This window comes from Manis javanica, chromosome 3, assembly GCF_040802235.1.
Source record: "Manis javanica isolate MJ-LG chromosome 3, MJ_LKY, whole genome shotgun sequence".
NCBI classification, from domain to species: domain Eukaryota; kingdom Metazoa; phylum Chordata; class Mammalia; order Pholidota; family Manidae; genus Manis; species Manis javanica.
Window position 1 is genome coordinate 71,965,426 of NC_133158.1, and position 13,056 is coordinate 71,978,481.

Sequence of the window (13,056 nt, forward strand, 5' to 3'; positions counted from 1 at the left end):
ATGGGTGGGGCCAGACTTGGAAGTCAAGTCTGTTTGATTGCAAAGCTCATGATGATACTATATATGCATATTTATACACTATGTGTGTGTGTATGCTATTCCAAAGGATAAAAAAAAAAATTCCCAAGGTTCTAAGATTCAGGAACATTGTATTCAGCACACATGAAATCTACATATATATTTTAGGTTAGTCTTAATGGTGTCAAATCTACAGTTTTATTACAGGTTGCACTTCCCAGGGAGGCTTCTCCACCTGAGTAGCATATCTTCTGGTATGACTTAAGCATATCTTCTTTCTTCTGTTGGACTGATTTCTTCTCCACACATCATGGAAAAGCTACCACAGTTGCTCAGAGAATGGTGGATTTCAGGCAAATAATTTAGGGAAGACCATCATTTGACTTTCTGAAATAGCTTAAGTATCTTAGTTTTATTAAAGCATTTTCCCTCTTTTCAGTGGATATGGTATATTGAAGGCATGTACTCTATGGCCAGTAGTATGAACATAAAGAAATATATTTGAATAATATCTTTAAAATATTTCAAATTTTTATTAAATATTTTTATTCAGTTTTAAGATCACAGTTAAAGTACTTTAGCATGTTATACACATGACTTACATGTGCAATTTTTAGAAATATCAAATTAAGTATAAGATTTTGAAGAAATTATATAAATGTGTATATTGACTTTTACTACACATACATCTAAGAAAGCAATAATTCTGTTGTACCATTAAGTGGAAATCATTTATTACATGGCATGTTTACACCAACTCTAAAGAGAACCAAGCCAATTTCCGAAAGCAAAAAAATGAGCGATTCAGTCATGCTGAAACTGTCAACGGGCTTAAGATCAGGTGGCCAAATGAAGCTGTTATTTTATGACATGTAAGTGAGCAATTCAAGCCTATGAGAGAAGTTAATAATCTAGTATGTGGGATCTCAGGTGGTTTTTATTTTATTTTTCTTGACAAATTCCTGAGAGCAAGAGACTTTAGTGCTAACGAAATGAAAATGTTGCCAAGCATTGTGTGGAGCTCCAGATCACAAGCCTTCCCTACCCCTAGTTCCGCCACCTGTAGAGCTGAGGCACTGATGTGAGGTGTTGGGGGACACGAGGCAGCCCCTCTGGGGGCCAAGAAGGGAGATCAGTGTTCTGTGAAACACCCACGCCTCTGTGATTCAGGTTAGAGTTTGTGAGGTAAGATCTGCGGTGTGGGTGGGAGGGCTCAAGGGGCATAATGAATTCAATCCGTGTTACTCAGTAACCAGTTGTGGCCCAAGTCATTAGGGAGTCTTTGGAAGTAGTAGTAATGTCACAATAACTAGTTCTGTGCATAAATATAAGTTTGAGGGCAGGATCAGTTTTGACCACTGACTGCAAGAAGGAAACAGTGGCCACAGAACTTTTAAGGGAAGGTTTCCTCTTTCAGTTTATGACTATAAATCATACCACTCTAAGTAAAATTTGGCCAGGAGAGGAAACACTTTTTGTGAAGAAAATGTGTATTTACATTTTTTAAGGAAAGCATAGCGCAAATAGATGCAAGGGTACAAGGGGAGTCAAATAGGTTTGTCTTATTATTTGTTGCTTCTTTGTTCTGAAATGTAAGGGAGATACTGTCCCCAGTGAAAAGGACAAGGTCATTGAATATGGAGTCTAATCAGCTTAGCTGTCACTTCCAAACAAAAGCAAAGCTGCCCACCAACCCTGCATACTTCACCAGACATGTCTGGTAAGTTGAACTGAACAACTATCTCTTTTTTTTTAATTAAGTATGTTGTTAGTCAATCTAAATAAAATCATTTTTAAAAATTCCAAAACACAAGTAAAAACAAAATCCAAATCTAATTCTTTGGGAATGCTTATATAAATAAAAGCAACTTCTAATTAACAATTAGTACACTCTTTATAAGGTGCAAAACAAGGTCCTATGTGGGGAAGGCTAAGTTTTAATTTCCACCTAGCAGTCAGTCACTCTGAATACTTCATAGGTTAAATGTAGTAACGTTTGCTTCTACTGCCCATTTTCAGCAATACATTGTTCTCTCTGGAGAAGGCGGTTTGTGAAGTCAAAACACTGCAGTGGAAAATAGTGGCACTGAAGGTAGAAGCAAAAAAAGACACATTTTTGAAACAGGACTTACTGAAATTGACTTTTAAAGCCGAGGTAGCCCATTAGGATCGGCCTTATAAGAGGGCTCTGTGGAGCAGTGCAAACAAAGGAGAGTCTCTCACAGCATCACGTGCACCCCAACTTTCCCTTCACAGATGGTAGTGCCCGGCCTTGTGGGACTTCCTTCCTTTTCCCCGGTGGAGGGGCGATGCTTCTCCTTTGCTGTGCGGACGCCGGCCTCCAGCCTCCAGCTGCTGGTTTCAGGAACGCTTGTGATCCATACAGTAGTTGAGCGGGCAGCATGGTCCCACTGCTTCACATTAATGCCAATGCCACAACTTGGAAAGAGCTATTTGCTATACCCCTGCCCCCAAACCATAGAAACAAAACATGTCATTCAGTGTTCAGCTCACTCCTGGTTCTGTATCAATTTATAATTTGCTTAAGAATTTACACAGGTGCAAACATGTTCATATGATGAGCCAAAGATGGCAGAGCACAAACAGAACTGTGTATGACTTGGGCAGGGCAGCATCTGACTCGGCAAGAAAACGACGGGGATCGGACACGTTGGACCCTGAACACCCAGACGGCGCTCCTTTACGTGTGTGCACAGTGTCCCATCACCTTTTCCTGCAGCAGTTTTAATGGCAGGAACCAGAATAACAGTGATAACGTGGGAATGACTTCAGCATGGCTTTGAGATGGCACTGACAGAAAGCTCATCTGACAGAATAAAATAAACACATCTCTTGTATTCATGGGGAAAGGGATGTCAGAATTACAATAGTATGATTTATCCTTTTAAAAGGGCTTTAATGAGTTAACAATTTTGATCTAAAAATCTGGGAATTTGGGTATAAGAACCTATGCCTTCAATGTGGCTGTGGGACATTTTTTCCTTTTCCTGATCTCATTATAGTTATCCAAACAAATAACAACTTAAAAAGGATGTCTTACAGTATTTTTTTCTTTCACTCAGCTTCTTATGGCTGCAGCTTCAGTTACTATAATATACTCTACACACTTCAAAATTACATAGGAAAATACCAAGAACAACTAAATAAATAAAAGGCTAAAGAAAACTGGAACAGTACTGCGTCTCCATTTGAGACTAAATCACCCACTTCCAGCATCACAGAGAAGGGCTAGGATAATTTTTTTTTCAAAAGATTTATATACAGGTTTGAATCCAGAAATTAAGGTTAAAAGCATAAATATTGATAATTTCAACTAGATTCAGAATGGTTTCAGAAAGATATGATACAACAATTTAGAATAAAAAAAAGCAGAAGAGCATCATATTTTGGTTTGCTTGAGATATACATAAGGTGCAACAACTTTTTCTCTTGAGGATGCTTGTAGGACAAATGTTAGTGTGGATGGTGTTTGCTGGCAGATTAAGGTACACACCACAGCAATATGATTTTCCAAAAGGAAAAAGAATGAGAGAAATGAAATGACAATGACAAATGGGGGGAGGGGGCACTTACATGTTGGCCAGAAGTATTTGTGCTAACACATGTTGTTACCTGAAAATACCAACTCCCCCTCCAGGGGATTCAGGGCGCAAGAAGAGCGCTATCGCCGAAATCAAGACTTCATTCAGAGAAACAACAAGGTGAGTATCTAAAGGACTATAAAGCTTTGCAGGATTTCTGCTACTCTCAGTGCCTAACTGCTTAAAAATTAAGCATTTCTACAAAAAGGTTTTTTTTTTTTTTTTAAAGTATCTGAAAACAGTCATATCCAGTAGGTTGCCCTCCCACCCCCACCCCTGCCTAAGGGAAAAGCCACTGAGGTTTAGGAAAAGCAGATCAAGTAAGATATTAATCACATAGAAAAAAGTAATCTTTTGTTTTGCTTCTTTTTAAAAAAGGTCCCATGAATATACAGCAATCTCTTAAGGAACTCTAGTGAAATGTAATCAGAGGACTGAAGGAGGGTGCTCTGGCAAAAATAGATTTATTCTAATGTGTTCTATAGATAACGAGTTAGTACCATTGTTGAGGTGCATGTTCTGCACCAAACAATTTTTGTTGTTGATTTTCAAATTTCTTTTGGACTTCAGCTAATTGTAATTTTTAAATCACTGCTATCAAGTGGTCCAAAAACTCCAACGGCCACCGACATTGGGACCCAGCAATTCTCAAACATTCACTTTGTGTTTCTAAAATTTAGAAAATATTAATAAAACAACAACAGTACAAATATTTGCTAAAATCTGGGGCTGCTCACCTGATTTACTTCTAAGTGAATGGGGTTAAGCTTTAACCTCTGATTAACCTTGCTTACGAATTCCTTCTTCCTCTATGCCCACAATGAATATGCATTTTTGAGGACACCATTCCAATGCTCTGCTGCCCTCTTTACCTGTTTTGGGAAAAAACCTTCAAATCTCTGTACTCTTTTTCAATTCTGTTAGTATGTTGTACATATTTTCCAGCACCGAAACAGAAGTAATATCTATAATCATGGAAAGCTAAACCTATCAGTACTAGTAAGAGTCATTTTTTGTATGGCTATTAGGTCAAATTACGATTAGAAAAAAAAATCATCATTACAATTCAGTCAAGTATAAATAAGAAAGCTAGATAAAACCTTGTAAACTGTCACCAGTTAGAGATCTAATTCAAAAGCTTCAAACTCGAGCTAACACTATCAAAATTCTGCCAGTTTGAAAACCAATAAAAATTATTGCTGGAATCCAATAATTAAAATTTGGTAGTTTGTGCTGTGGTGCAAGAGTGGGGAAATACTTTTGTGCTATGGAACAAATACCCTGTAAAATCGGTAGTCCCCGACTAATTTTGATTTATCACTTTGCATGTGTTGCTAGGAAACAGGACACTGGGAACATCAGGTGGTTAAGTCAATATGTTGCATGTTCTAAGCCAGTTAATCCACTTGGCACTGGCATATGTACAGATGGTTTTATGTTCAAAAGCAACAAAACACAAAAGAAAACAAATTTGCAGGTGCATCTGGGTCTGAGAGTCCCACTCTGGTCAGACATACCTCTCTCATCATTTACTCAATACCCTTAACAACACAAACTGAAAATGGCTCTAAAGACCTGCAGGGCCAGTTAGGCTGTGCATAGCAATTGCTACCCGTCCAGTCTGTTTGGGATGAATGTAAAAGGTCTGTAGCTCAAAGTCCACATGAAGTGAGTGTCTTCAATGTGTTCAAAATAGTGAAGTAATACTAAGGTCACTTCTGAATAATATTTTTCTTTTTTTGTTTGTATGAACGATCCATTGGTCACTTAGACCCCCATGTAAAAATAAAAGAATCCTCAAGGCATGAAAACATCAGGAATCTGTAATCTGATGGACTCTTCCCCTGTCTGGGAAAGTATTTGCCACAATTTGCCCCAAGCAAATCCTTCTTGGTCACTCAAGGCTAAGAAAAAAATTCAGCTTGTCAAAATTGTACTATTTTTTTTTTCTCTCTCTCTTTTGCCAGCAAACTACTACTCTGGTGGCAAATATAAAAGTGCAGAATATATGGACCACGAGGCCGAGCATACACCACTAACAATGGTACATCTGCCTGCCCGTGTTGCTTGGGAGTCTCTAGAGCAGGCTTTCCAATATTATTCTACAATATAAATGTAGGTATAACCTATTATATAAACCATCTTAGAACTTAAATCTCCATGTACAAAAAAGACTAAGAATATCTAATAACTAGTGCAGTGCGTCAGTTTTTGTTTTTTTGTTTTTTGTTTTTGTTTTGAAAGAATAACTAGGTAATATACGAAACTAGTTTCACACTTTCTGGTTGGTAAAAGAGATGCTGGAGAAGCTACAGTAAAGGCAGCCTTTGACCAAGTTACCACCTATTACTGTCAAAAGCCTTCAATAGAAAGCAAAGCTCCAGGATCATTCTGTTACTGCTTGTTATCAGGTAACATCACCCTCAAAGACTCTGGGTTCCGAAAGAACACACTGGCCCAGGATGCTAACTTCTGCTCCAAGTGAATCTGGGCCATGTCGGGCAGCAAGCACTTGTTTGCAGTCTCTATTTTCCACCACATGGACTCACTAGCATCCCTCGGTAAAGACAAGGCTAGGGTAGTAGGTAAAGCACAATGTTTTACAATTAAAGAGCGCTTCACTGGTCAGCGCAGGAAATAAGTACAGGAGCCTGTGGCATTTCTTTTGGCTGTCCATCATGGGTAAGTGGAGTTGACCTCTGACCTCTGTAAAACAAGAGGAAGAAAAAAAATTAATTTTTTTAAATGCTTTCAGAAATAGGACAGGATGATGAATAGCCAATAAAAGCTTTCAAACACCTTAACAGCAACTGCTGACTTGTTACACTGTTTAATTAAAACCATTTCTGTTCTTAGAGCTGCTTTCTTTTTTTAAGGACTTCTTATCTCAACACTCAACACACACTCTGCCCCTGCACGACCACCACCACTTTGTAGAGATGAAACCTGAAGTACCAACAGATTTGGGGCAATTCCCCAAGAATTTCCATCAAGGGCTGTAGTTCTGGGACTACAGTAGGAGGAACAATCTTCTTCCTGATACACCCATATTAAAATATGACACATTCCTTACTTGACTTGTCCAAGGGGAAAACTCTCCTAAACTAACTGAAAACTTCCAGGCTTATTTCTTAAGATATATAATAACCCCTAACTTAAGGCCAGTAGAAGTGATGGCCCCTGAAGAGAAAGAGAGGTGGACTATGATTCTAAAAAATGAATGAAAACACTGAAACCCTCCTAACTAAAGAGAAGTCTCATAGGCACACAGAGTGAGTGTACAGGGGTAGAAGGCGAGCATGCACTCTGAATTTCACAGTGTGAAAAAATACAGCTGATTTAGGATAAAGTCAACACATACGGACACGGAACTCTAGACCTAGAAAACCTGTGCAAATTCCCATCATTTGGACTGAACTACACTGGACATACCTGACTTTTCATTCATCTTTTGTTTAATGAGTAGGAAAAGTTTTACTTCACTGGGCTTAAGAAAACTGTTCACAATTCTTGGTATTTTCACACAGCTTCTCATTCCAAAAGGGCAGGATTTCCCTGAACTGGCTCACCATGACTAGGCAGCGTACACCCCCTGCTCTGGCCCACACTGGGCTGTATGCAGAGCACTGTGCTACAGATATTTGGCATGGCAGCAATGTATTCACTGACTTGACCATTTCTATATAATGTCTTCTTCAGATTATGCAGAACAAAAGGAGCTATTTTAAGATTCAAATTATATCTGCTCCACAACTTATATCCAAGTTTCTTTCTCTTGATGCACAAAAAAGAAAAAGAACGTAGATAAAGTACAACATTTGGGGATTTTAGAATCCAGTGATCACTTAGCCTAAGATATTAGGATTTTAGAAAAACAAAATGTGTTATAATCAAACCTCTGGATTAATGAGTTTACTCATGTGGGGATGCTTCAACACCAACTGTTCAATATGTTCAACTCTTTGTTCAAGAAAGATGAAATTAAATGCAATTTTTTTTACCTTTAGGATTGAATAAGTAACAACATTACAAGAGCCAAAAGAATTTTAATAAGTACTGGAAAAGGAAAAAGAAAAAGAAAAAAAAGTGAAAAATTATGAGTACAATGTAAAAAAGAAAAGAGCAACAGGGCGAGAGTGAAACTGGAGTGAAAGCCCAGCTTAAACAATTGGAAAGGGGAAAAGGAGACAGGAGCACAATGTGGCTGCACTTAACTGGTGGCTCTGGCTCCCAGTGGAAGGGGCCAGAGAGATTCTTCACGGCTGCAGTGCATGCCGGATCCAAGGCAAACACACTGGAGTCCAAAGACCTCAGTTCAAATCTTAATCTACCTAGCTGTGTGCTCTTGGCACAGGAATAAATCATCTGCGCCATTACTAAAATGGGACTAAAAAGACCCGCTGGCGGGGCTCATTTAGGACTAAATTTAATGACTCTTCCCTCCTTATAAAACTTTTTCTTAGTGAATAAACAGGCTCCCAACAAAGGTTTATTCCAACTTCCTATTTCCTGCATTTTGCAAAGCTGTCTTCTATGTTGGGTTTCTAACCTAATGTTAAGATTTCTCATGGCAACAATGCAGGTAATATATTTCTACCCCTAACTCTAACCATCTGTTAAATTATGAACCTAGGTGATGCCTAAGCAATAATTAATTGATGTGCAACCCAGGTACAAATACATTAGGCCTACAGGTAGATGGTGGGCTGATAGCTCTACTTTAATAGGTGAAGGCTGAAGTTTTAGCTATGATTGTCCAGGGGGATCTGTCTTTCTAGATATTAAGAACACTAACCCTTTGTTAGGCTGATAGGAAAATTCTAGTAAGCAATATTGTTCTTTCTAATGGGAGCTTAAAAAAAAAAAAGAACCTTTACTCTCACACCATTTTCCTATGCCTGCTAGCTAATTCAGGCAAGCTGTCCTTCAGGAACCCCTTATTTATTCATTTACCCACATATTTGTTCATTCACCCAGTGATGTGACAGGAACTAGTGATGTGACAGGATTCTTCAGACATGAAGAATAAAGCTAGTACTTTGCTTTCAAAACATACTGGAAGGAGACAGAAGCATCAACAAATAATTACAACCCAGTGTGGCAGCTGGTCGAAGAGGAGGACTTAGAGAGGCTGTGAGGAGCTTCAGGAGCAAGAGAGAGCAACGGACAGAGGACGAGAGCTGGAAGAAGGAACAGCCATTCAGCTGGAGGAAGATGTACAAGGCAAAACCTGCTTATCTGGACAGAGCGAAGATTCCAGTGACTGCAGGACAGGAGGAGGTGTGGCAGTGAAGAAAGTGGGAAGGTTTGCTGAGGCTGCCTGCTCTTGCAGACCAGAAGTCATAGGCCCAGCAACGGTCTGAACACAGTCATATTTAGAAGGGATCGCCGGCAGCAGCAAGGGTAACTGTGTGGTAGCCTTTTCTGAGCCCAGAAATCTTAAATTACCTCTTATTTCCAAAGTTTACGGGGGAACTTAGTAACACTCAAGCATAAACAGGCACACCTTGGAGATTTGTGGGTTTGGTACCAGATCAGCACAATAAAATGAAAATTGCAATAAAGTGGGTCAAATAAAATTTTTGGTTTCTCAGGGCACATAAAAGTTATGTTTACACTAATCTATTAAGTGTGCAATAGCATTTTGTTTAAAAAACTGAATATATCTTGATTTTAAAATGTTAAAAAATGTTAACCATTATCTCAACTTTCAGCAAGTTGTAATCTTCTTGCTGGTGGAGGTGTAGCTTTGATGTTGATGGCTGCTGACTGGTCAGGCTGGTGGTTGCTGAAGCTGGGCTGCGGCAATTTCTTACAAGAAGGCAACAATGAAGTTTGCCACATCAATTGACTTCCTTTCACAAACAATTTGTCTGCAGCATGTGATGCTGTTTGATAGTATTTTCCCCACAGTAGTTATTTCAAAATTGAAGTCAATCCTCTCAAACCCTGTCACTGCTTTATCAACTAAGTTTGGGTACCATTCTAAATCCTTTGTGTCATTGCAACAATCTTCACAGCATCTTCACTGGTAGCAGATTCCATCTCAATAGACCACCTTCTTTGCTCATCTGTAAGAAGAACGTCTTATTCATTCAAGTTTTATCATGAGATGGCAGCCATTCAGTCATTTCTTCAGGCTCCATGTCTAACTCCAGTTCTCTTGTTATTCCGCTCCCTCCCAACACCCCATATGTAGTTACTTCCTCTACTGAAATCTTGAACCCCCTTCAAAGTTGTTCATGAGGATTGGAATCAACTTCTTCCATACTCCTGTGAATGCTGAAATTGTGACCTCTTCCCATGAATCACAAATGTTCTTAATGGAATCTAGAATGAATTCTTTCCAGAAGATTTTCAACTGACTCTACCCAGATCCATCAAAGAAATCACTATCTATGGTAGCTACAGCCTTACAAAATGTATTTCTTAAAGAAAAAGATAATGAAAGTCAAAATTACTCCTTGATCCATGGGCCACAGAATGGATGTTGTTAGCAGGTACAAAACTACATTCATTTCATTGTGTATCTCCACCAGAGCTCTTGGGTGACCAGGTGCATTATCAGTGAGCAGTAATATTTCAAAAGGGGTCTCTATTTCTGAGCAGCAGGAGTCAACAGTGGGCTTAACATATTCAGTAAACCACACTGTATAAAGATGTGCTATCATCCAGGTTTTGTTGTTCCTTTTAAAGAGCGTAGGCAGATGAGATTAAGCATAATTCTTAAGGGTCCTATGATTTTCAGAATGGTCAATAAGCACTGGCTCCAACTTAAAGTCACCAGTTACATTAGCCTCTAACAAGAGAGTGACCTTGTCCTTTAAAGCACTGAAGCCAGGCATTGACTTCTCTATAGCTATAAAGTCCTGGGTGGCATTTTCTTCCAATAGAAGGCTGTTTCGTCTACACTGAAAATCTGTTTAATGTAGTCACTTTCATGAATTGACTTAGCTGGATCTTCTGGATAAACTGATGCAGTCTCTCCATCAGCCCTTACTGCTTCACCTGCACTTTTATGTTATGGAGACATCTTCTTTCCTTCAACCTCATGAACCAACCTCTGTGACCTCCCAATTTTTCTTCTGCAGCTTCCTCAGCCTTCACAGAATTGAAGAGAGTTAAGGCCTTGCTCTGAATTAGGCTTTGGCCTAAGGGAAAGTTGGGGCTGGTTTGATTTATTCGGACCACTAAAACTTTCTCCCTATCAGCAATAAGGCTGATTCACTTTCTCATCATTAGTATGTTCACTGGAGTAGCACTTTTAATTTCCTTCAAACATTTCATCTTTACAATCACAACTTGGCTGTTTGGTGCAAGAGGCCTAGCTTTCAGCCTACCTTGGTTTCTGATATACCTTCCTCACTAAGCTTAATCATGCCTAGCTTCTGATTTAAAGTGAGAGACGTGTGGCTCTTCCTTTCACTTGAACATTTAGAGGCAAATGTAGGGTTACTAATTGGCTTAATTTTAATATATTGTTGTGTCTCAGGGACTAGAAGGGTCCAAGGAGAGAAGGGTTGGTGGAGCAGTCAGGAACACATACTACACTTAAAAAGGCTACCATCTTTTATGGGCAGTTTGTGGCACCCCAAAATAATTAAAATAGTAACATCAAAGATTACTAATCACAGATCACCGTATCATATACACAGAGACATGATGTGGGCAAATGCTGTTGGAAAAATGGCGCCAATAAACTTGCTCTACACAGGATTACTACAGACCTTCAATTTGTAAAAAAAAAAAATCAGTATCTATGAAGCACATGCACTTACATTTAATTCTTCCTGTGTGGGTGTATGTTTGTCCTCTGTACTAGACTATAAAACTCCGTGAGTAGAGAAGTGCCTGCACATTACCTCCCTCAGAGACTTGAGCAGATTTTAACAATGTCTGTCAGCATTCACTTGCTATTAGGCACTTGCAGTGTACACATGAAAAGGAATTTGACTTCTTAGAAATATCTAGAGGCTATTTGTGAGGAAGCACTAGGACTTTAATATGACAGGTAAAGAGCAAGAAGAAAACAAAGCTTACATCAGGGCCTCCTAAATCTGGATGTGAAAATGGAGAACGGAGGCCAAAGGTGGGTATACAAGTTCTGCTGGATTTCATACTCTTTTGTACTAAAGATTGGAAGTCTATGAAAGTAGCTCATCTGTGGGTAGTCCACTTTGAATAACAATATGAAATACATGAATTTATGAACGGCTTTTGTGCCTTCCCAAGGGATCCATTAAGTAGGAGAATAACCAGTCATACACTTAGAACTTAGTATAATTCATGGGGTTTCCTGAGTTCAAAGGCTTTCACATCTAAGACCTCATTTGATCCTTACAACTTTGTGATTCTTTGGGGAGATCATTATGCTCAATGTAAGATGAGGAAACTGAGGCTCAGAAAATAATTACTTTGAGGCAAACAGACAGCTGAAGAAAAATCCAGGCTTTCTGCCTGCCATGAGTCAGATACCAAGATGCTCTTTTCCTGAACCACACCGTGTTCTTCCATTAGTACCACCATTGCCACCACACTGTCCTCAACAGGGGTGTTTGCCATGGGATGTTAGGTTTATATCTCTATGAAATGAGTACCACCTACAGTCATTTTATAGAAGAAAATATGGAGAGTAGACAGATGAATGAGCTCAAGGGCTAGGACTCCAACCCAGGTCTGAGCCCTGATTCCAAAGCTTATGCTTGATGATTAGATAGTACTGCTTCTCTGCTCTCTCAGGCTTTCTATGGAAGTCAAGTTTTAGCCATAGAACAATACATTTAAAATAAAATACTCGGCTGACTATATTCTCTTATTCACTTCTCACACTGCCCATTAGGACATACACATCTATAACATGTCACATAAATAAAAGTGGTGGTGAACAAAGTCTCACCAACCCAAAGCTTTGTGAAAAATACCCCAAGTTACGTCAGAAAGAATGACTCAGGTTTCCATGCTGCTTTCTCAAACATCCAAGTTCCATGCAAAGGGCTGAAGCTGAACAGGATCCCCGGAACCCTGTCAGAGCAAAGTTTTCCACCACCAACCTGTGCACGTTTTCCATGGCGGCCACTTCCGCCAGCGCAGCAAGGCTGAAGAAGGCAGACACAGCGGGTATCTCGGGTGTGCTGCTCCGCGTCTCGGCGGCCTCCGCGCTGTGCGCACACTCTTCACCGTAGCCCGTCTCCATCACTTTAGGCAGACTCCTCTGCTGTTGTTCCTTTGGTTTGTCATCTGCAAGGAAAGGGATTCCTCGTGAGAGGGTCCCTCTGTTCCCTCCAGAGAAAACTCTGTGCCAGACAATGTGAAATGAGCTAATATTCTGTACTGTTCCCTTCTGTCATCCATATAATATTAAGGCTTTCTCAGAATCTCTTTCCCCACAGTAATAAAACTCTTTTATTAAACTCCATTGCAACTCTGAGTAGCGCTG

At 39.5% G+C, this 13,056-nt stretch overlaps 1 protein-coding gene across 16 annotated transcripts in view; it reads right to left on the bottom strand.

Annotated features, from left to right (window-relative positions):
- Window positions 1–495: 495 nt before the first annotated feature.
- BBX (BBX high mobility group box domain containing) overlaps window positions 496–13,056 on the bottom strand; it is a 269,123-nt gene continuing 256,562 nt past the window's right edge. For all 16 annotated transcript variants that reach the window (XM_036998685.2, XM_073231706.1, XM_036998682.2 and 13 more), the window contains 2 exons: window positions 12,671–12,857; window positions 496–6,326 (listed from right to left, as the gene is read on the bottom strand). In XM_036998685.2, the coding sequence (XP_036854580.2) occupies window positions 6,239–6,326; window positions 12,671–12,857 (275 nt within the window). In that variant the 3' untranslated portion in view covers window positions 496–6,238. The remainder of the gene's footprint in view (window positions 6,327–12,670; window positions 12,858–13,056) is intronic.